This window comes from Aedes aegypti, chromosome 2 (genome assembly GCF_002204515.2).
Source record: "Aedes aegypti strain LVP_AGWG chromosome 2, AaegL5.0 Primary Assembly, whole genome shotgun sequence".
NCBI classification, from domain to species: Eukaryota; Metazoa; Arthropoda; class Insecta; order Diptera; family Culicidae; genus Aedes; species Aedes aegypti.
The window spans coordinates 15677198-15702555 of NC_035108.1; the positions used below are offsets into that span (position 1 = coordinate 15677198).

The following is a 25358-nucleotide window of genomic DNA, read 5'->3' on the forward strand; positions in this document are numbered from 1 at the left end:
TGTATAGTAAACATAAGTATGTGTTTCAACAACATTGGCAACATCATTTGATCTGAATGGAATACATTGAGATTCCCCTCGATTTCCAACGACTGTTTCGAACAGTCTCATCAATAACCGGTATAATTCAACATTGAAGTGGATATACAACATCATATTTAAACTTTAGCTTTGAAAATTTGATCAACTTTGAACCTTGACGCTTTTGATCACGTTAAACGCCACAGGGGTTCAACTTTTTAACACTGGGGTTGATCTTATCTGACATTTCGAAAGGGACACGGAAAACAAAATACACCCAAAACTTGAGTTCAAACCAAGTGGTGTAATAAAATCTTTAAAAAATGTGTTTTGAGCGCCAATCAACAAAAAACATTCAAAAATTGTTTCCGACTTGAACTCAAGCGTTTGGTACTAAAATTGGGACAAGGACTCTTTTTTCCTCTGAAGATTTTGCAAAAAATTCTCGGAGAAATTCCTGTGACCAGAGTTGGGAAAAATCATTCACACTACAGTAGTCTTCTTCTTCTTTCTGGCATAACGTCCCCACTGGGACAGAGCCTGCTTCTCAGCTTAGTGTTCTTATGAGCACTTCCACAGTTATTAACTGAGAACTTACTGTGCCAATGACCATTTTAGCATGCGTATATCGTGTGGCAGGTACGAAGATACTCTATGCCCTGGGAAGTCGAGAAAATTACCTACCCGAAAAGATCCTCGACCGGTGGGATTCGAAGCCACGACCCTCAGCTCGGTCTTGCTGAATAGCTGCGCGTTTACCGCTACGGCTATCTGGGCCCCACTACAGTAGTCAGGCAAAGCATATTACAGTCAGCGAAGGCAGTGGAACTCACGCCTATCAATTATCATTCATAGCCCTGACTGTGACAATACCTGAAGAAATCTCTGAAATAAATTTGGAATATTTGCTGAAAAAATAAGGAAAAATTTCCAGTCAAAGTTATTGAAAAAAAAATCTTAGAAAGATTATCCAAAAGAGGGACCTTTAAAGCCAAATCTATAGTCCATCCTTCCGGAATGGATTCATTGTTAAATAACTAGTACCATCAGTGTACCAGATTCCGCTCATTTAAGGGAAGCTATGTGTTCAAATGTTTATTATAAAATAACTATTGTATCGATCAAAACTATTTTCATATCACAATGTAGCTCCAAGTATAGGTAATCAGGGGCAAAATAAAAAGAATTTGAAAAACTTTCATAAAAAAATATTGAATTGCATTTGTTACTGCATCTAAGTGTTCCTATTTCCGCTCAGGGGCCGTCCATAAATGACGTAGCATTTTTTCACTGATTTTTTACACCCCCCTCCCCCCTCGTAGCATTTCGTCACAAATGCTGGTACTCCCCCTGGAAAATACGTAGCATTTCGACCGACCCCCGAATTGAGAAGTTCAATACAAAGTTTGATATTAATTACTAACTGAAATGAAAGGATAATCTATTCTAACAGTTGAATATACAGTAGCGCTCAAAAGTAATTTAGAAAAGTTTTAAATAAACATTTTCCTTGGTTTTGGTTTCCAGTTTCTTATAGACTAAATTATATTACTATTGCTGTTCTTACCATAAAAAAACAAGTTTACTATAAAAAATGTGAAAAAAAAATTGATTGGATTGATGAAGCTCGTTACTGTCGAGTTAGGGTCCAATATATTTTATGATATATTGAACAAAAATTTCGTTACATTAGAGGATTGTTTTTTTTTTTAATTATTCGTTGTTAGGACATAGATTTCAATTAAGATGATCATGAAAATATATTAATTTGAAATGAATCATCGTTAATATTATCCAATTTTAAATCATTTTAGCAAACAGTGGCCAGATACATAAAAGATTACACTTGAAATATTTGGAATGTTTAGAAAATTTTAGCGATTATTATACAAATACAATAATCTCTATTAATATTTCAGTTGATTTTCATTATCGTTTCCATACTGAAATAATCTTACACAACCTATAATGAAACCGTTATATAATAAAAATTCTTCAAATTACCAAAATTGATTGATAGAGCAATTTTGTTAACACTCGAATCTATTATCCTCATTAATATTCAGGCTATTCCATCAAGAGCATTGATATATCAAAACAAATGATGAGTTGATTGGGTGGGGATCTCCTGCAACATTGAAGGCATAATTCACGGAATAAATATTTTGCTTCAAATGTAATATTTGTCAAGAAGAGCATATTTTATTTTCTTGAAGAAATAAAGCCCCAAAAGAAAATACGGATAAAACTAAAACGGCTGACTTTATGTCATGTTAACAAATGGCAAAAAAAATGTACTACAAGTAGTTAGAGCATTGATTTTTAATCAATTCATTAAACTTATTTTGTTTATTTATAAATTTATTAATTTGGACACGAATATATTATAATATTCACATAATTATTTAAAGCTTCAAAACTTCTGCCTGATTGCATTTATCAAGAAAATCTAAAGTTTCATAGATATTTTTTCAATCTTGTCATATGAATGTTTTGAAGCTTAATCATAATTTTATAACCCAAGTTTATAAGTAAAAAAAAAGAAGTTTCATAAAAAATAATTGTATGCCATTTTTTTAGCGCCTTTCTTTTTACGGACTTGATTCAAAATGCTACGTCCACTAGCTAGGACCCCTCCCTCCCCCTCGTCACACTTCGTCACAAATTCGTGAAGACCCCCTCCCCCCTAAAAAGCTACGTCATTTATGGACGACCCCGTATATTGTCACTGTTCTTCACAGAAGAGAGGATCGATGAAGAGAAATCGATCATGCGACTTACGCCCTTATTCTAGCACACGCTTGACTTGTGAGCGGAAATAGGGGCATGAGCGGATACTGGTACACTGATGGTAGTCCTGCTGGTAAAATCCTCAGTAAAACCCTGGTGAATTTGATTATCGGCATATTCTCGGCACTCGTTATGTATGTATCTCAAGAAAGTCTCAAGCAGAGGCCTGATTTTTAGATGGACCCCTAGAAATTTATTGACGTAATTTTATGTAAATACTATTGCTGGAGACGATCTTTGAACCTTTTTAAACAAGCCTATTTTGAATTTATTTAAACATGACTTAAAAGTGTTTCCAATAATCCCAGGAGTGCCCTTGATCACCATTCCAATTAAAATAGATATTAAAGACAGTTTTGAACATATTTTTTCTTTTTTCATTTGAACTCAACCATTTTTAATTCAAAGTGGATCTTTTACTTTAAAAATAATTCTTCAATTGTGACACGTTTTGAAAACTATATGAGGAATGTGTAACGATATCTATTGATGAACGACATCCGTCGGCGTACTTGAGTCCCCCGGAGTAGATCCTTCGTCCAGTCCCACTCGCTGCTGTTCCCTATCGCGCCGCAGCTGTGCATACTCCTCGGGATGGGCCTTCTTCCGGTGGAAGAAATAGTTGTTGCTGTGCAGGTACTCTTTGTCGCAAAACTCGCACTGAAACAGGGCCTTCGGGTTCGGACCACTGTGCGATCGCTTGACGTGTTCCTAAAATCAAACATGCAAATCATAGTCAGAGTGATGATCGCGAATGACCTTAAATACGACGCACCTTCAGAACGGATTGCTTGAAAAACCTCTTGTCGCACAGGTGGCAGCAGTGGTTGGGCTGCTTCCGGTGCACCATTCGCACGTGCTCCAGCAGGGCACTTCCCGTGGGATACAGCTTATCGCACTGTTCACACCGGTGTTCCCGTTGATCCTTGTGTCGTGCGTTGAAGTGCGATCGCAAAGTTTCCGCATTGTTGAACCATTTGGCACAGAAGCTGCACTGCACTTTGTTACCCGTTTTCGTGTCGTGGTTCTGGAGGTGCAGTTTCAAATTGAACGCCGAAGACAGCGGTTTGGCGCAAATCTCGCAGATGAATTTGCTGGGCTCGTCGTGTTTTATTCGGTGCCTGGCGAGAATGAACTTGTGGCCGAACCTATAGGGGAACATTTGAATTGAAGGAGATGATCAGGACAAAAATGCTATCAGGTCAGGAGATCCTCCAGAGATTATATCAGGAATTCCTCGAGTAATTACATTAATATTTCTTCGATCGCACGTGTTCTTCTAACTTACTACGAAACCTTTATCTACTACAGGAATATCATAAGGAGTTGCTGTAGGGATTATATCAGGAGTTCCCTCAGGAACCTTATCAGGAATTTCTCCAGGGATTTCAACAGGAGTTCCTCCAATGATTCCATCAGGAGTTCCTTCAAGAATATCTTCAGAAATTCCTCCAAAGATTCCATCAGGAGTTACTCCAGAGATTCCAACGGGAGTTCCCATAGGCATTTTATCAGGAGTAACTTTAGAGCTTTCATCAGAGTTTTTCTAGGGATTTCAACAAGAATATTTTTCTGTGATTTAACCTGGAATTTCTCAAGATTCTTTAAGGAATTCCTCGAGGAATTCCATCAATATTTCCTTTAGGATTATCATAAGGAGATCGATCCTCTAGGGATTCTATCATGAGTTCCATCAGGAATCCTATAAGGAATTCCTCCAGAGAATTCATCAGGAGTTCCTAAAGGAATTCCATCAGGAGTTCATCAGAAGTTCCTTCAAGAATATCTTTAGGAATTTCTCCAAAATTTCTATCAGGAATTCCTTTAGGGATTCCATCAGGAGTTCCTATAGGAACTATATAGATATGAATTTTATCAGGAGTACTTTTTGGGTTTTCATCAGAGTTCTTGTAAGGATTTCATCAGGAGTTCCTCCAGGGATTGCATCGAGAGTTCATTTTGAGATTTCACCTCAAGAGATTCTATCAGGAGTTCCTCCAGAGATTATATCAGGACTTCCTCGAGGAATTCCATCAATATTTCTTCTAGGAATATCATAATAAGTTCTTTTAGGGACTCTGTCAGAAGTTACATCAGGAATCTTATCATGAATTCCTCGAAAGATTATATCAGGAGTTCCTTCAAGAATATTTTCAGAAATTCGTACAATGATCCCATTAGGAATTTCTTCAGGGATTCCATCAGGAGTTTCTTCTGAGATTTCACCTGGAATTCCTCAAAAGATTCTATCAGGAGTTCCTCAAGGAATCCCATCAATAATTCTTCTAGGATTATCATAAGGAGTTTTTTTAGGGATTCTGTCAGGAGTTCCATCAGGAATCTTATCATGAATTTCTCCAAACATTTCATCAGGAGTTCTTGAAGGGATACCATCTTCATCAGGAGTTCCTCCAATGATTCCATCAGGAATTCCTTCAAACATATTTTTAGGAATTCCTCCAAAGATTCATCAGGAGTCCAGGGATTCAATCAAAGGTACCTTAAGGGAATCCATCAGAGTTCTTCTGATTTCTGAGATTTCATCGGGAGATCCTCCAGGGATTCCATCGAGAATTCCTTCTAAGATTTCACCTGGAATTCCTCAATAGATTCTATCAGGAGTTCCTCTAGAGATTATACCAGGAGTTTCTCGAGCAATTCCATTAGGATTCCTTCTAGGGATTCTATCAGGAGTTCCATCAGGAATCTTATCAGGAATTCCTCCAGGGATTTAATCAGGAGTCCATCAGGAGTTTTCTTCAAGAATATCTTTAGGACTCCCTACAAGAATTCCATCAAGAGTTTCTCCGGATTCCATCAGGAGTTTTTCTAGGGATTCTATCAACAATACCTTTAGGGCCTCCATCTGAGTTCTTCTAGGGATTTCATCAGGAGTTCCTCGACAAATTTCATCAATATTTCTTTTAGGATTATCATAAGTAGTTCCTCTAGGAATTCTATCAGGAGTTCCATCAGAACTCTTATCAGAAATTTATCCAGGGAATTCATCAGGAGTTCCTAAAGGGATTCTATCAGTAGTTCCGTCAAGAATGTCTTTAGGAATTCCTCCACAGTTTCCATCAGGAGTTCCTATAGGGATTCTATCAGGAGTACCTATAGAGCTTTCATCAGAGTTCTTCTGAGAATTTCATCAGGAGTTCTTCCAGGGATTCCATCAAGAGTTTCTTCTGTGATTTAACCTGGAATTCTTCAAGAGATTCTATCAGCAGTCTTCTAAAGATTATATCAGGAGTTCCTCGAGGAATTCCATCAGGGATATCATAAGGAAGTCCTCTAGGGATTTATCAGGAGTTTTATAAGGTCCAGGGATTTCATCAGAAGTTTTTCAAGGAATTTCATCAGGAGTTCTTATTGGTGATGCGATCTGTGAACCAAAGACAGGGTGTCTACTACCTGGAAAAACCTGGAATTATCATGGAATTTTATTCAACCTGGAAAAAACCTGGAATTCTCAGGGAATTTCGATCTCAATCAGGGAAATTATTTTGAGGAAGTAATTCATGATAAAATATGTTCACGACAAGGGATTTTTGCGTCATAACCCCGAGCTAACATTATTTGCCAGAAAACTCTCTTCATTGAAAAAAATCGCTCTCAAAACACTATATGAGCTGTTCAGTGAGGATCCTTTCAAGAATCAAAATTCATCAGATTACCATTGATTGATGTTTTAATGTCTTTATATTTATTTAGTAAAGGATTAACATATCGAGGGCTGGTAGCAGATTTCTTTTTAGATACAATTTTTATGCAAGTCTCTGAGAAGCTTTTTTTTTTGATAAAAGGTTTCTGAAGTCTCTATTTTAAGCAAAATAGTTCTGAAGTCTTTTTTCCCTTATCTTGCTTGCAGATAATTAAGATGAAAAATTTCTTCTCATATTCTTCGAGAAAAGTTTCAGGAATTACCCTTGTGATTGCTCCAGAGATTTTATCAATAATTCTTCAAGAAATTCCTCTACCAATTCCTTCAGCAATTTTTCATAGGATGCTTACCGGAATTCATCCAGAATTACTTTGAACAAAGTCTATCCTAGGACTTCCTCCAGATATTTGACTTTCCACCCGAATTTCCCAGACGTTAATCTAAGAGATATCCAAAGTTTCCCACAGAATTTCTATCAATAAAACCCGACAAGAATTTCAACGCGATTTCATTTACGGTTATTCCAAAGAATAGCTCCAAAAGTTCCTCGAGGGGTTATTCGAGTGAATCTATTAAGAACATTACAAATAATTTCTTAAATTCGACCTGTGTTTCATTATTAAGTTTTTTTAGATTTTTTTCTAGGAATTTCATCCAAGGAATTTTGAAGTTCATGCAAACGTTTTTCGATCAATTTCTCAAAAAATCCCCATGGAATAATGTGAAGTTCAATAAGGTTGCACACCATCATTTTTTTTATGAGATCCTACGATTGAAGTACTACTTATTCCTACAAATTTTTTTTAGAAATTTCGTCCTGTTTTTCCAGGAGTTCCTCCACAATATCCTGCGAGATATGATTTTTTTTATATTTTTCAATTATCTTAGCAAGAATTCTAAAAGTTCTTCAAGAGTGAGTCTTGCTTAAAATCCTCTTTCATCAATGGTGACCTAAGAAATTACATAAGTAACTGTAACAGAATGTACCCTTAAATTTGCTTTAGGAATACGTCACGAATTTTTCTGAACAAACTACTGGAAGAATGCTCGAGAAAAAAGTTTTGAAAATTTCCTTGAGAAATCTCTTAGAATTAATGGAGTAATTTCCGAAGAAATCTTAGGAGCAATCTCTGGAGTAGTTCCTAAATGTATCTTCAGAGAAATGTGCAGTTAAAATCTAAACAAAATCTGAAGAACAATTTTGTAGAAAATCCTGAGAAATCCTTGGAGACATCTGGAGAAGTTTTAGGTTGAATATTATAACATGTTTTAAACGGGAGTCTTGGAGGATGGTCTAGAAAAACTGATTGGAGAATCACCGGATAAAATCTTAGAAGAGTAAGGGCTTTTTAAAAAAAATCTGAAATAATATATGGGTATTTCTGATGGAAGCCCTGAGGTATTGTTGGTGATATTTTTTGAAAAAAATCCTGGTTCTATTTTGATATATCCAAAACAATTTTTTTGGAGGAATTCCTTAGGAAATTCTTGGAGAGTGAAAATCTCAAATAACGATATTCATCAATCCCTATCAATAATGTCGTCATAATACATCAAAGAATGTTTGCCCTTTACTGGCATATATCAGATTTGTTGGTATATCGTCGTAATGTCACGAGAAATTTAAAAACAAGTTTAAGTAATTCTCAGAAAAATGTCTGATCTGATCAAACTATTTCATCCTAATTCCTGTTAGGTTTCGTTTTTTGATTACTGTTTCGTCTCGTTTTGATTACTTTTTAGTCTCTTTTTTCTGGAAAGAGGTTTCTAAATTTCCTATTTTCAAGAAACTTAGTCACCACCAGCCCAGCTTCATGCACAATTTTTTAAAATTATTAGAAAATATTTGATTTCAAAACAATCTATTTTCGGTAAGTTTCCTAGAATTTGAACAACTTTAAATTCAAAACTTCGTAACACTTATGATTAATTTAGAACTTTTTCGAAGGAAATGCAAATCATCATTTTTTTAAATTGCCACAGTTAAATGTTATACAGTCGAACGCGATTACCCAGGGGCTTGATAATTCGTGTTTCTATCATCCGAAAAAAAAAAAATGGATCGAGATCCAAAAGTTTTACGGATTATTTGTACTAATTTAGATGGGTATATATCTACTTAAATATTACTTGCTTACTTGCTAATACATCGATAAACTTAGTATTTATTGTAAAATATTGCCACATATCCAAATAAAGTTTTACTTTTGCGTCCATGAAGCTGTCTTAGTTATCCAAATGACCAATGGAAATGAATGGTACATAATCTGTACTGGAAATACTTTCAAGAAGAAGCATACCGTCCGGGTCGGACCTGGTGTAGTGGTTAGAACACACGCCTCTCACGCCGAGGACCTGGGATCGAATCCCATCCCCGATATAGTCACTAAAAATTTCAGTGACGACTTCCTTCGGAAGGGAAGTAAAGCCGTTGGTCCCGAGATGAACTAGCCCAGGGCTAAAAATCTCGTTAATAAAGATAGAAAAAAAAAAAAAAAAAAAAAGCATACCGTCGTTGGGGGTGAGAATGGGTCAAAAAGGGATATGTACGATTTATTTATTGTATAACTATCGCAATTTAACTCCAATAAACTTCAAATTTGGCGTGTATGTACTTTGATGGTACATTAACAACTGTTTAAAAAATTAAAGAAAAAATTTTATTCACAGCGGCACCACAAGTGAATGAAAAATGACCCAATCTCACCCCATAGAGGGGGTGACATTGGGTCACTGTAATTGAAATAACTTGTTTTTGAGAATATGATTACAAAATCATTCACAGCTGGAAAATATTGATGTTAATTCTTCGCAAATAGGTAAATTTCGGTGCGACATTCCACGATCAATACATTTCAGGCAGATGTTGACGTCGTAATCCTGGTATTTCAGCGATCCAACACATTTGTACTTTCGTTAGATGTTTTTATAATATGAAAACACTAATAAATAATTAAATTCCAGAAAAAAAACAACCCATTTGAAAAAAATTACGATGTTGCTTCGCACGAAACACAGTTGCTGGTTTGAGAAGTTGTCAAAATGTGTTGGAATCCTCAAGCAGACTTGTTGGATGTTTTTGAGATGCTGTATTTAGAAAGAACAAACACATCTTAATTGATAAAGAGAACATCCGGCACCGTAAAATGTCAAAAAGTTGACTTGCAATTTCATTTACTATCGTTCTTGCTTGACCCAATCTCACCCCTATTTTTAATGTTTTAGACACCGTACCGGAAAAAATATTTTTTTTGTGGAACAATCCAACAGATTCCGGAAAATACGTGTGAAGTGTAATGAAAAGACTTTCCACCTTCTACTAATATAACGATAGAGGTTAAAATACATGCGTGATACTTTGCACAGGAGAAATTTATTGTTGTAAATTTTATCTAGTTTTAACATACAAGTTTATTGATATAGTAAACAAAAACTACTATTTCTAAAAATGTATATTGTGATCAATTATGTGTAATAATATGTTCCCTAACATATGAATTATTAATTGTAGTAATATCAGCGTTATTAGCTGAAATAGTTCATAAATCATATTTTTCCGTTTTGACCCAATCTCACCCCCTAGACCCATTGTCACCCCCATCGACGGTACTGATATACTTGAGAGTTCCGTTCAGTTCACAGTGCAAACGAAATAGAAAACATCATCATTGACAAATACACTTTTTTGAATAAAACTTTGTTTTAGGGCCGTTTCTTCACCTTCGCTTAAGCCGTAAACCACGTTTACCCATATGATTATACTAAATTTTAACCTAAGTGAGGGGTGAAGAAATCGGCCCTTGGATATATAAATTTATAGTATTTCTTGAACCTGGATTTTTTTTTTTGTAAAACCTGGAAAAACCTGGAAATATCAGGGAATTTAGTTTTGGTAAACGAGTAGACACCCTGAAAGACCTAATAAGAACTATAATCAGAATAACCAAGAAAACAGGTTCCTGTTCGGTCTACTTTTTAGTTCTTAACAGGTCTCTTTTTCCGGCATGAGGTCTTTAACTCTATTTAAGATATTTTGTCACTATAACAGCCCTATCATACTCACGCTTTTCCACAAACATCGCACACGTGCCGTTTGAGACCGTGTTTGGCCAAATGATTGTACAGCTGCGACTTCGTAACGAAAACCTTGTCACACATGTCGCAAACGTATCGGCGTTCGGCTTTGCTGTGTTGCCTCCGGTGGATGTCCAGCAGCAACGCACTTTTGCTCCGGTGGCCACAGTCGTTACACTTGAAGGCATCCGGATTGATGTGCAGTGTGATGTGGTCCATTAGCTTATCCTTGCGGTTGAACTTCCGACCGCAGCACACGGCATAGCCCCGAGTTTCGTGCGCTACTTTGAAGTGCTTCAGAAGCGTGGAGTAATCCTCGAACCGTTCCGAACTCTCGCCACAGATGTCGCAGTACAACTCCATATGTTGCCGGATCAGCTCGTCCCCTTTGCTCCTAGGGTTATTCTTTCTTTTCGTTCGCTTTGCTGAATCGACTCCTTCAGTGGGTTCACCGCACTCCGAGGCAGGATTTGGTTCATCTGGAAGCTTCAGCGAGATTTGAACTGTCGGATTGTCGATTGTTACTACATCCACTGGGACTGTTTCTGGTTGGCTTAAGCCATATTGTCGGTTCAAGTACTCCTGATTGCCACCGACGAGTTGGACAAATTCATCGAAGCGAGTTAGGGTCTCGTGGCAAGTCAAGCAAATCAGATGCGGCAATCGGTAGTTATTTGTCACCTGGTGAGGGAGGTTAACGTGATTAATCGAATCTATTCGAGAAGTCTTACAAACCACACGCTAAGTACTTACGGGAAACTTGAAAACCTTTTGAATCTTTTCCTCTATGCTCTTGTTGCTGAATATCTCGTAGAAAGTGGTATTACACTGCAGGCACAAACGACATGATGTCGAATATTGGTTGATAGACATCGTTCAATCACTTGTGTATTCGTCAAATAACAATAATTATTATTCCAAGTCGATCGACTAGAACGTTATCACCTTATCACTTCGCGCCAACAGCTTCACAAAACAACACTGTTCAACGATGTAAGCAAAAACATATGATTTCCTGTCAAATGTCGCATCTGATCAGTGTTGCAAATTCTGCTCTCAACACAGACTTCTGAGAGATCATGAATGTTCATAACAAAAAAAAAAAAATACGATGGTATTTTATGTATTACAAATCTGTATCGTTTCAACAAATGTTCTATTTATTTCAAGTGTTTTATGTGCAAATAATTATTTGTACAAAGAATTAATCAAATATTATTTGCCCTGGTTTGATTTCTCATGTGTAACCTTGTACTTGCGCTACTCGCCTGTAGGTGGCAAATTTCTTTTGTACATCTACATTCTACATGGCGATTTGGCCCATGCGCAGATGTATCGCGACGATGGTTGGGTAGAGAGATCAAAACAAACTCTGGCTTGTAGAAGTGATAGCCAAGCTACTAGGGATGTGGTGGTGATTGTTGGTATTATCAATGCATTACTTACCTTTTCCTTGCTTCTATCTTTACGACTGGCATTGTAATTTTGGCCCTTTGCGCTTGGACATCAAGACACTACCGAAAATTGCATGCATAAAAGTATTTAACACATATAATTCCAAATAATGATGAGATTTTCGTAGTAGCTACGGTATTTTATGTACGCCGAGTTTATTTCGAAATATGAAGAGTATGATGGCCCATACTGAAAAAAAACTATAAAAATATTAAGTTACATCCTCAAAATTTGTTCGTTATAACCCGCAGAAGCCACAGCAAAAATTTTGAACTGTGGATTATCCGAAGATTCATTCAGTCAATTTTTGAACGATTCTTCCTATAATTGCCCCAAAGGGTTCAAAAATGTCTCCAGAAATGCTAAAGTTTTCCAGGTTATGTACCTAAAACAATATTTTTTGGGAATCCAACTAACACTCAGACATCTGCGATGTTCATAGTTCTCGGAGTTTCTCCTCTCCTTGGTTGATGAAAAAAAAATCACTTCGGAAATAATACATGTGTTTGAATTTCCCTAACATTTTCTCAAGCATTGATATTTAGAACATAATTCAGTCATGATAAATTTCATGGAGAATTTTTGAAGTGCACCAAACAATCAACAGATATCATTCGAGGGTTTTATGTACGTATCTTACGAGAAATCTGCCAAAAATTCTTGTTATGGCTCTTTTAATGTATTTTAAAATGAAATCAACCAAGACTTCTTTCAAGAATACGACAAAACATTTGATAAGGGATACATAGTTTCACATATTCCTGAAGAATTCCTCCTGGGTACCCCAGTTCATATCCCTTTGGATGTTTTTCTTCCTATATTTCAAATAATTTCTTTAAGAATTCCTTCAAAAATTCCTACACGCAAAAAAATTGTGCGATAGAAACTACCATTTTAGGGGGTTAACTTAAGCGCTCGCACCGGCAATTTTCAGCAGACCAGAAATGCGCTCGATTTTACCATGTCTGTAGTTGGAATCAAATTGTTGTAAATTATTTCTGTCAAATGTACCAGTAATGCGGTGGGGTGAACCGTAAACATGGTAAATTGGCCTGAATTTCCATGGTAGTTTTAAGAATGGGCGTAGTCAGCTAAAATAGTTATTTTTACCACAGATTTTTTTTCCCGTATATGAATTTCTTCGGGTAATCCTTCTAAATATGGAGCCGGATCCTATTATTGGCTCTTTTGATTCACCTTGGCAGTTTTTTTTTAAAGCTACTGATCTCTATTTGGCTACATTATGTGTGGTATTAAAGTGTTTCTTGAAGAAAAGTTTCAAACAATTTAGCTGAGAAAATGAATCAAAGCAGTGTGCAAGCTGTTCTCATATATTTCTGGAGAAGTCCAGAGTTTGTCACAAAGATTCATACGGACGCAGATGCGGCTTTATTATAAGAATACAGCCGGTCAAGTCTTGAATCTGGTATCAAATCCCTATAAAATTATAACTTATTTCCAAGCATTTCTCTGCTAAATGTTTTTGAATCTTTTATGAAATGTTTGAGATTTTGGTTTTAAAGTTATTTTTAGAGACAGTTTAAAGTTCAGTTGCACTGAAATTTATTAAAAAAAAAACAGAATTTCGGAGAAAAATTGAAAAAAAAGTATCAGGAGGACACTTTAAAATAAAAGTCTTAAGAAACTGTTCCATAAGTTCTATCACACACTACGTTGAAGTCTTCAGAAACACTTTTGGTGAAATTTTTGTCGTTTTTTAACGATCCTATTGCACTATATTTTAGAAGCACTCTGATTTACACACAATTTACTCTACCCTGAAAGACATAATCTTGGAGTAAGCCGATTCCAGGAAAGTCTCAACACTGAACAAATCGCATTCGCTCTGAGCGCGTGTCTATATAAGATAGAGATGGATTTATGGATTATGAAAAACACCGCGTGTGCTTTTAGGATTCTTCATTATTCATATGTACCTAAAACAATATTTTTTGGGAATCCAACTAACACTCAGACATCTGCGATGTTCATAGTTCTCGGAGTTTCTCCTCTCCTTGGTTGATGAAAAAAAAATCACTTCGGAAATAATACATGTGTTTGAATTTCCCTAACATTTTCTCAAGCATTGATATTTAGAACATAATTCAGTCATGATAAATTTCATGGAGAATTTTTGAAGTGCACCAAACAATCAACAGATATCATTCGAGGGTTTTATGTACGTATCTTACGAGAAATCTGCCAAAAATTCTTGTTATGGCTCTTTTAATGTATTTTAAAATGAAATCAACCAAGACTTCTTTCAAGAATACGACAAAACATTTGATAAGGGATACATAGTTTCACATATTCCTGAAGAATTCCTCCTGGGTACCCCAGTTCATATCCCTTTGGATGTTTTTCTTCCTATATTTCAAATAATTTCTTCAACAATGTCATCAGTATTCTTTTAGAGATTTATTTATGCAGAAGTTCCATAAGCTTTCCTTGTAGATTTCTTTCAGAATTTACAATTAACAGAAATCTTGCAAATCATACTGAGCAACTCCACAACAAACTGCTAAGTTTATCAAAGGAACATGACATTGGGCCACTATTTTTACTGCAAACTAAAACCAGTGTAATAAAGACAATGTACGGATGGATCCTATGCCCAAAGAAATAATTTCCTTTAAGTAATTTTTCGTTACTTTCCTAGAAAAAATCGTTTTACAGCATCCATATTGCAGAAAAACCTAGATGATTGGAATTCGTTTGGGAATTATTATTGTTTTTATCCTTTTTAAAGAACAAACTGTTCTTTGAAATTCGTTAGAAATGTATGCTAACTGTAGTTCATTATTGTTTTCAATTTCGGACGACTTTTGGCCAAATGGCGTTTGGACAAACGGAATTCGGCCAAATGACGCGGAATCATTTCTCCCATTTCTGTGATTCCATCAGATTTTTCCAAAAATTCAATAGATACATTTAGAAGAATTTCAGATATTTTTTCACGACTTTATTCAAGGCCTCCTGTTTTAAATTATTTTTTCACGCTTTTCACAATCTTAATTTTTTTTAAGTCGTTAATGAACCCGTTTCTCAAATTAGCACTCAGAGCAACCTTATTCCTATGAAAATCCACCGGAGGAACTTCGATTGCATTGTTAGTCAGCAGTTTCAGGCAAAATATTTGATTTGAGGCGCATAAATACAGATATTTGAACAGTTTTGTAAATGAAACCACACAAGAGGGTCCATAATACGCATTTCCAGGTGGGTCCATAATACGCATTTCCAGGTGGGTCCATAATAGGCTCGTCGGCAGCGAGCCGGATTACATGGGAATCAAATGGAGGGTCCATAATACGCAACGTCAAATTTGTAAACAATCCTATTATGGACCCCGGGAGGGTCGATAATAGGCATTCGGACAACAGTTTTCCAAATGTATATTTCTCTGGGAAAATCGTATGATTTTGTATGTTGCATGGGTGTACTGTGAAGCAACGACATTGAACTTGTTATTAGACTCCACAAAACGTATATCGGCCTGAGATGTAATTGCGGAAAGTCGTCGAGAATGAATTTCAGCTACTAAGGGGTCCATTACTAGCATTGACACCCTATTACTCAATTAAAGTATCTTTATTTATTCAAACTTTGCAAAAACACGTGAACCCTCACTTAACATTAAATTCTACTATTAAATTTGAGTAGGCCTAAAAGGCTTTGTCAAAACAACCAATGAGAAGTAGTCTTTATCGAAAGGCAATTGGTTTCGTTTTTTACATCTCACCTGGCAAGTCTTGTTTAACGAAAGTGAATTTAACAGTCCTACCTCTCTCCGATTATCGTTAGGACGTGGCCGGCGCTATTTTTGAATAAATAATACAAGAACTTTCGAAACTTTTGCATCGAGGAAGGTTCCCAATATCAAAGCCTATTTACAGATTAAACTCTTGACCCGTCTTAAAAACGTGAGGAGAAGGCAATTTCAACGCACTCGCAATTTAGCTATGAAAATTATTTGGCAGGATTTGCAGAAAAAAATCAAGAAACGTTTTTCACAATAAGGAAACAAAAATTTGGAAATAAAATTTCTCAATTGGACCCTGGTTCTAAGCCCTTTAGGAAATTATCTAAAATTTTGAAAAAACCTCATAAGCCAATACCAGCATTGAAAGAGGAAAACAAATTATTACTAACTAATTGCGAAAAAGCTCAAAAACTTGCTATGCAGTTTGAAAGTGCGCACAATTTGAATCTAGGACTTTCTAGTCCAATTGAAAATCAAGTTACTCAGGACTTCGAAAATATTTTCAATCAAGAGAACGTTTTCGAAAATTCCTGGGAGACTTATTTGGAAAGAAGAGAGAAATATAAGTTATATAAATTAAAAAAATATGAAAGCTCCTGGCGATAATGGAATTTTCTACATCCTCATCAAGAAACTTCAAGAAAGTAGCTTATCATTCTTAGTTGATATGTTTAACAAATGTTTTCAATAGGGTCCTAAAGCCCTGTCTCAATTTTATTACCAAACGCTTCAGTTTAGGGCAGAAACACATGTTTACTCAATTTTTAAATGATTTTCATTGGTTTAAGTACAAAAAACATTTTTTTATGATTTTTGAGATTTTGTCACACCCCTTGGTTTAAACTCGAATTTTGGGTATATTTTGTTTTCCGTGTCCCTTCCGAAATGTCAGATAGGAACAACCCCAGTGTTAAAACTATATGCCCTGTGGCATTTTTGTCGAAAAAGTGAATGTCAAACAAGATCACAAGTGTCAAGGTTGATATTTGGAACCATTTTTAAAATTGAAGTTAAAAAATGATATAGCCGTTATTTGAGCGGGAAAACTTGCTAAAGTAGTTGCAAGAACATGCTCTTTCGTATTATTGAATAAAAACGAGAATTCATTAAACATTTTAGGACCCAATTAGCATATTTTCCTGACAAACGTAAAAATGCTAAGGTTGTTCGAAACAGCCAAAATTCCTGCATAAGCTTCTAGCTATCGTCCAATCAATTTGCTTTCCTCCATCAGTAAACTCTTTGAAAAGGTAATTTTGAACAGAATGATGGTCCACATCAACGAAAATTCAATTTTTGCCAATGAACAGTTCGGATTCCACCATGGACATTCGACCACTCATCAACTTTTACGTGTAACAAATTTGATCCGTTCCAACAAATCTGAAGGCTATTCTACTGGTCTTGCTCTTCTAGACATAGAAAAAGCATTCGACAGTGTTTGGCATGAAAGTTTGATCGTCAAATTAAAAAACTTAAATTTTCCAACATACATTGTTAGAATAATTCAAAGTTATCTGTCAAATCGTACACTTCAGGTTAATTATCATAAATCCAGATCTGAAAGACTTCCTTCAAGAGCTGGTGTTCCTCAACTACACATAAACAAAAAAGCTCGTTATTTGAAACCTTCAAGTAGACATGTTATCACATTGACAGGGGTTACAATAAATTGGTCAGATGAAGTTAAGTATCTAGGGCTCATGTTAGATAAGAATTTAACTTTCAAAAATCACATTGAGGGCATTCAAGATAAATGTAACAAATATGTAAAATGTTTCTCTTCTTCTACTTTCTGGTGTTATGTCCCCACTGGGACAGAGCCTGCTTCTCAGCTTAGTGTTCTTATGAGCCCTTCCACAGTTATTAACTGAGAGCTTACTATGACAATGACCATTTTTGCATGTGTATATCGTGTGGCAGGTACGAAGATACTCTATGCCCTGGGAAGTCGAGAAAATTTCCAACCCGAAAAGATCCTCGACCGATGGGATTCGAACCCACGACCCTCAGCTTGGTCTTGCTGAATAGCTGCGCGTTTACCGCTACGGCTATCTGGGCCCCCTGCTATCTGGTAAAATGTTTCTATCCCCTTATTAATAGAAAATCAAAACTTTGTCTTAAGAACAAGCTTTTGATATTCAAACAAATTTTCAGGCCAGCCATGTTGTATGCTGTGCCAATATTGACTAGCTGTTGTAATACCAGGAAGAAAGCTCTGCAGAGAATTCAAAATAAAATTTGGAAAATGATTCTGAAACTTCCTTCCTGGTATAGTACCAATGAGTTACATAGAATATCCAATGTTAAAACACTGGAACAAATGTCAAATAAAATAATTAATAATTTCAAGCAAAAATCGTTAGAATCTTCTATTGCCACGATTAATGCTTTATATGTCTAGATTAAGTTAGGTTAAGTAAATTGAAAACGTGTTTTTTTTTCTTCTTTTATAAGCAGGTGAGATCAAATCACCTGTAAAAAATCTTGACTGCTACGGCAAATGAAATGTAATATGTTGTTTACAAAATGTTTATAAAATCTTAAATTTGTTTTACCAAATTAGGATGATAGTGTTGCCTCATAATACAGAACACCTAGGTATAACGAATGAATTTAATCTTTGAAACGATACTAATGAAGGAATTAAAAAAAAACTAGTGTGAAGCCTTGCAAAACAAATGAATGAAACATTTGTACTTCTAAATTTACTTAAACCGTCTAAAAAATAGTTTTCGAAAGCGTTGTCTTTGTACTAACTATGGCAATAGCATTCGCCATAAAACTGTACCCACTATGGATTATCCATTATTCTCATGAAATAAACTCAAATGACATCCAGAGTAATTGTTAGTGCAACGATTGATAAATAATGGAATGATTGCATATAAAGTTTTCCAAAAATGTTGTGCTTAATTGGTATTTAATCAATTTATCGCAATGTGTTCATAAAAGGAAACACATTTTGAAAAAGCGTAGGAATGTTGTGAAAATTTAAAATATGAAACAAATTTACATTGCTTTGTTTGCTCATGATTTTGGGGCAAAATGAGTGTATCGCTGAAATAGCCTTCTCTACCATGAATCCAACAACTGCCGCTTGTGAATGTTATCATAGTATGATTGAAGAATCCTGGTAACTGAGCACGAAACTTGAAGATAAATGCCTTATCGAACCGTCTCGTCATGGAAGTCACACAAAAAACTTCTACCTTACTACTCAATTTTATTCATTAATTCTCACTAGACACCAACCATTCATTGGTTGAAGTAGTTTTACTGGATGAAAACATAAATTTCGCAACATCCGTTACATTAATAAACTGCCAAAAAGCAACATATACATGTCTGAGTCAAGATTTTCAAATGTTAATTTTTTGAAGTGTTTGAAGTTCGTCAATATCAGACCCACTCCCTCTCTCACGTAACAGCTTTTGTATGGAATGTTTCAAACTTTTGTATGGACCGTAACGTTATGGATGACCCCCTCTCTCCCCCTGATGGCTGGTTCTCTGTGCAATTCCACGTATTCTGTTCAATACTGGAATTACACTGTCATTTAGGCCCAAATAAAAATGGGGCACGTGGCAAAACTGAAAAAAGCAGTTTTATGTGTTGAGATCAGCAAATCGAAAGAAAATTAGAACGCACAGCAATTTTATTTTCAAAATAAAATAACTGCGTGTTTTTATTTTTTCGGAGTTGTGGATTGACAAATAATAGTTGGATTATGTTTCAGAAAATTTGGAAATTGAATAGGCTAAATCTAATTTTATTTCGCCTAAATTATGTATAATTTGTAAAAATTCTAATAAAAACAATTATTCCTACTTTTTCATCACATTTAAAGTTGTCTGGTAAACGCCAATTTTGAGTTTTTAGAATAGATTCTGCAAAATTTAACCTCACTTTTGTTCGTCAATACCTATAGACAGGCATACCTACTCATGTTCATGCCCAACGTTATTAGTAGGCTGACCATAAGCTAACAAGATAAATACGGGACAAATAAAGAATGAAAACGGGACAACCCAACTATGCCGCTCTGTATCATTGTTTATTTAATGTGGTTGTATTACGTTGCGAAAACTGTTAAAGTACTTTTTAAATTGAAAATAGGCATTTATACGATTGAACTTATGCAAAAACATCAATAAATCAATTGAGAATTGATAATATAACATAAACACATAAGTATTGTGGTTATATATTTGTTATGCTGAGTTCGTGCATTATTTCCTGACAGCTCTTGAACGTTAAAAGCATTGATACATTCAAAATTCTATTATGCGGCAGATTACGTGCAATAATATAATGCTTGTGATTACTTGGTTCATCAAAAGCCACATAATTTGCAAAATTTATGGCGATGCAAAACGACCACACGGTGTTAAAGTTTCGATTATTACCGAAGGTACATGCTCCACAAATCTGTTTCGACTATGATATATATCCTCTCAAAATGTTTAAATCCACAAAGTATAAAAATATTGTTCCTTAACTTTAGGGCCTTTCCCTATACTGGATTCGTGATGTGCTATAATTATAAAGTTATATCTAACCCATACAAAATGCATAGGAAAGTTATCATCGCGATATATGTTTTACCATTTAACTAAGAAGTATAACCCCTCTACCGGCAGCTTCATTTTTAACCGCATAAACAAAATTCGAATCGGGATAACTTTTTTGTTTCTCGATATATTTGCACCAATTTTTTAAAAATTCTCAAAAAACTCTTCTAGTTTTAGAAGTTGTGTTGATATTGATCATTGATTATCTGGATCCGGAGATATTCCAAAACTCCTTGGGGGACCGACGCGTAGCCATAACCCACCTAAATATCTCAGGCTACATATTTTATCGTATTCGGATATTCATTCTTCGGAACAATTCGTTATTGAGAGTATGTTGTGAAAAAATGAAGCAATTTGGTGAAGTCGTCTTTGAGTAATGACCATTTCGGTGTCTGGTACCAGGCTGACCAAATAAAAATCTTGAAATCTTTAAAAAAAAAAAAAACATCATATCGTAATTTTTAGATATCTCTAAGAATACTCAACCGATTTGTATGATTTTTTCAGAGTAGCTCCTTATTACTGTCGTTATATAGTGCACATTTTATGTTTTTGATAAATTGCCGGAAAACAAAATGGCCGCCAAAGATATTTTGTTTGAAGAATGTCGATCCACCAAAGAACATCGGAATATCTTCAAAACCAGATCATCAATGTTTGATATCGACACGGATTCTTAAAATAGAAGAGTTTTTTGAGAACTTGTGAAAAAATGGTGAGAAATATTGAGAAACAAAAATGTTATCGCAATTTGATTATTTTTTGGCGGTGAAAATTGAAGCTGCCGGTAGAGGGGTTAAGCTTAAATGATGAACGTTTTCGTAAAAACGCAGCGCAACGAGATACATGGAAGTTCGATCATAATCAAGATTTTTACATCGTGGGTCGACATGCGTATATGTATTAAAAGTTTAGTTTTTTAATGACAATTCTGTTCAAAACTAAACGAGTGCAAAATGTTTGGTTTCCCCGGTTTCCTAAATAAGCCGACAGTGAAATTTCAAAATTGATGCCAGGAAATTGTCCCTAACAATGGTCATCCATGTTCTTTTTCTACTGATATCTTCTTTAAAATTAATTCTAACTCTGAAGTTTTAAAAGTTGGAAAACATACCATTTTTGGATTATCACCGTAAAACTTTTGTGTTCTTTAAAAATTAATCCAATTCTGAAAGCGGTCACAATTCTGAATAAATTGTTTTTTAAACGCAAAACATATTTCTTCTGGTGAGCATAAAAAGCAGGCTTTATCCTAAGAGAAATTTACACAAAATTATTTTATGACTATGATTTTCAACGTGAATCCATCTGAGATTTTAAGGTAAAACCTTGTTTGAATAATGAACGATTGACCTCAAAATGTTTTAAATTCCATATGAATCATACTTATTTAAGTGATTGATGATAGTGAAGAACGATCAAACTTCTATATGATGACATCAAAAAGCGTTTCAATGAATAATTTTCAAGTTTTTAAACTTTAGAAAAATCAGCCTCAATTGTAACACCGACGCCAATTTTGGAAAATGTTAAAAATGAATGTTAATTTTTCATTATCAAAATGTTGAACATATTTAAGTTAAATCATCATTATTTAAATCATGGTGGAAAATTTTGTACTTTAATAAGAGGTTCCTTCACCACCGCGTATGTCTTAAACCTGGTTTAATCGTATGGGTAAACGTGGTTTACGGCTCAAGCGAAGGTGAAGAAATCGGCCCTAAGTCTTTTAATTAAAAACATTTCTGAAAATTGTTCAAAAATACGGGACAAATTGAAAATTTTTCAATAAAACGACGGGACAGCCAATCGAGGTTGTAAAAACGGTACTGTCCCGTTAAATACGGTATGGTCAGCCTATTGATTAGGAATTTCAAAATCTACTTTTTGCTCCGAAGATTCCTTCCACTTTAGCTTCCACTCCATCTTGTGACACTGATAGGCCATTTACTCATTCCGATACACCCTCAATCAAAATACACGCGGTTCTGTAGAATATCACCCCCACATTTGAGAAACCGGTGCATTTTCCGCGCTCACAAACACACCTTCGCACGTCGTTCGATTCGTTGCACACCGCCAGGCGTCTCTCTCACTGAATGCAATCAGCGAAGCTTGCTCACGACGCCTTTGTTTCTCTTTGCGTATAGCCGTCGCACCTCGCACGCAAGCAACTAGAATGACTGGCTAAGTAGTCGAGAAAAAATCCTCCTCTAGTTTGGTGCGCTTGTAGTTCTGGACGAAGAATAATTTGGTCTTAGTTTTTCCTACCCACCATCCAGATTCCAAAAACAATTAAAATCTGGAAATTTTCTTTTTATTGAGGAATCTTTCGGTATTCTAATCGGTGCTCGAATTCGCGTGTGCGGGTCAGTGAAAAAAGTGCGAAGTGGTTATTCGAGAATGTTGATTTAGCGAAGGAAAACGAGAGTGATATGGTGTGGTAGATCAAAGAAGGCGTTCCGCACTGTAGTCTTCGGAAGTGCTTGGCTCACTGCGATAAGTTTTCTTTCCTCGTGATTGATTGATTTGTGGGGGTGGGTCAAATGAATGAATGAATCCGCAATCGCGGAGGTGTTGTTTAAAAGGTAAATTGTGAGCAGATTGGAAGATAACATTGTAGCAAAATTGGATTGGGCGAGCCGAGGGAAGCGCGATCTGGCTATTTAAAGAGTGTTCCTCGATAATGTAATTGTGGTGGCTTTGTTGTGGGTTTTACAGTCCACCGCAACGTAACAAGCTGAAAGAAGGAAGGCGAAGAATACAGCGTGGATGGTGGTTGGAAAAGCATAAAGCAATCCACCTGAATGCGATTTTATCGGTCGAATGCGGGAAGAAAATGGAAAAATAAGCAGATATAATCGTATGTGTTGCCTCGAATGAGTGCGCTTCAATAAAGGAGGAAGAAATTCGTGGAGTAATATCAAAAGGTAGTGCAAGGAAGTGAAGCAGGGAAGTGCATAAAGCAATCAAGAGCAGGTGGCGAATGCCCGAAAGCGTACCAAAGAAAATATTACAAAATTGCAGCAGGCCGATACGCAAAAAAGGGGAGTGCGCGTACGCAAACACGTGAGCAATTCGGGGTTCTGTGCGGAACGGAAGTGGAAGGGGGTCAATAGAGTGTAACAGTCGTCCGGAACACCAAGCAGTTGTCAACTGGCTCTGGAAGGACCGAAAGGATATGGCCAGCACGCCCAACTCCATCGAGGTGCAGATCGATAACTTTCTGGAGCAGTTCAAGCGCAGTGCCTCGAAGGCAATGGAAGGCGATTGGTCCTCTTCGTCGTCGACGACGGCAGTCACGACACCGCAGTCGGCCGGATCCGGTCCCAAGATACGGAACATTTTCAGCGAGCACGAAGGTGAGTGAACCGCGCGGCGATTTGTACATGGTTCTCCCGGCGAAGGGGGTGGATGCACTATGGGCCAGGATTAAATGTTTCGGGGCACAATTCCAAGCCCCGTAATGAACAAAAATCAAGCTAAAATAATACAAAGTGATACCAAAGTCGGGTTTGACATGTTTAACCCAATAACGCCTGGTGATCTATTTGAAATCAGTTTATTTTATCATTACATTTCTCAAGGCAGTCATCAAATGCCAATTCAGATTCCTTCCACTAGCACTAGGTAGCGGTGGAAACATGAAATATTTCAATATTTTGAGTTGTTTCATTACCAGTTCTTGTCGGCATCAAGCGTTATGTTACAAGCAAGTGTGATTTTCAAACAAGAGAATCCTGGGATTAGGTAAGTATAGTTTGATTCATTTCAATCCAGTGTCTGGGCTGGTAGCAGGTCTTTTTTTAGAGACTTGGTTTCTATTTTTATGCAAGTCTTTTAAAAGTTTATATTTTTTTATGGAAGGTATCTAAAGTCTATTTTATTTTTCTTGGCATTACGTCCCCACTGGGACAGAGCCTGCTTCTTAGCTAGGTGTTCAATGAGCACTTCTACAGTTATTAAGTGACAGCTTTCTTTGCCAAAGTTACCATTTTTGCATTCGTATATCGTGTGGCAGGTACGATGTTACTCTTTGCCTAGGGTAGTCAAGGAAATTTCCATTACAAAAAGATCCTGGACCGAACGGTAATCGAACCCAGTCTCTATTTTAACCAAAATAGACTATATAGGCTCTTATTTCCTTATCTTGCTTGCAGTGAATTTTACAGGCTCCCGAGAGTCGTTTTGATCGACCCACAACTCGGTGCATGATCGACCAGCGCGCAACTTATTTGGTGGTCTGCGGTTTTGAGAAAAGATTCGTAAAGTGCCCAATTAGTACCAGACCATGGCGCGTAACACTCGAAGTAAAGAGGAAGTGATCGAAATGCTGAAAATTCTCGAGAAGCTTAATATTTACGAACGAAAATGATCAGGAGAAGTGTGTTCCGCGACGGTTTATTTACTACTAACCTTACTACAAAAAGGTGCTGTTGTTTCTACTCTATTTGCCTTCCAATACCTTGCAAATCACACAGAGGACCCATCGACCCCAAGGGTGGAGGGCGGCTGTTAAATGGGAGTGAAATTGAAAAGCCGCCAACCTAAGTCCAGAACCAGTTTTAAGGCTTAACGCGGAAAAGTGAAATTCATTATTCGCAAAATTACAGGTAATCAATGCGCTTGAAACATTTTGTTTGCAAGCAGTTATTTGCTACGTGGTACTGTAGAGCGCTGTTGACAATTAAATCAGCAAGTTCTGCCTAATTCCCAAAAAAGGATGTTTTCGATAAAATTGATTACGCCTTAACCATTGTTTGGTAATTATTTTGTATGATTGTTTACATTTTAGAACCAGCGACACCTTGGGGTAGCTATAAAGAGCCGCCAGTACCTCCCTTGATCAACCCAACGCTGGCTACAGATACATATAAGCGACCATATGCGAGAGATTACTGCCTCTAGCTAGGGATGCGCATGTAAGCATGACCCTCGATGCTCTGACCAGGGGGGGTATACGCAACGAGGTGCGCCTACCGTTCATGTTTTGTGGGTGCATTCGTTTGGTTCA

At 36.3% G+C, this 25358-nt stretch overlaps 2 protein-coding genes across 15 annotated transcripts in view; one reads left to right on the top strand and one right to left on the bottom strand.

Moving 5' to 3' along the window:
- LOC5565513 (glycogenin-1) overlaps positions 1-25358 on the top strand; it is a 159209-nt gene that overhangs the window by 113071 nt on the left and 20780 nt on the right. The window lies entirely within an intron of this gene.
- On the bottom strand, positions 3184-11616 carry LOC5565512 (zinc finger protein 708). Its single transcript, XM_001649811.2, has 4 exons — positions 11303-11616; positions 10539-11230; positions 3587-3959; positions 3184-3522 (listed from the first exon to the last, which is right to left on the bottom strand). The coding sequence occupies exons 1-4, from the start codon at positions 11420-11422 to the stop codon at positions 3295-3297; spliced, it is 1413 nt and encodes a 470-aa protein (XP_001649861.2). The 5' UTR covers positions 11423-11616; the 3' UTR covers positions 3184-3294.

Coding starts and splice junctions, on each gene's coding strand:
- LOC5565512 (XM_001649811.2), bottom strand. CDS start 11,422: ATGTCTATCAACCAATATTCGACATCATGTCGTTTGTGCCTGCAGTGT. Junction 3,960..10,538: donor TGCGATGTTTGTGGAAAAGC/GTGAGTATGATA, acceptor GTTCCCCTATAG/GTTCGGCCACAAGTTCATTC. Junction 3,523..3,586: donor TCAAGCAATCCGTTCTGAAG/GTGCGTCGTATT, acceptor GTTTGATTTTAG/GAACACGTCAAGCGATCGCA.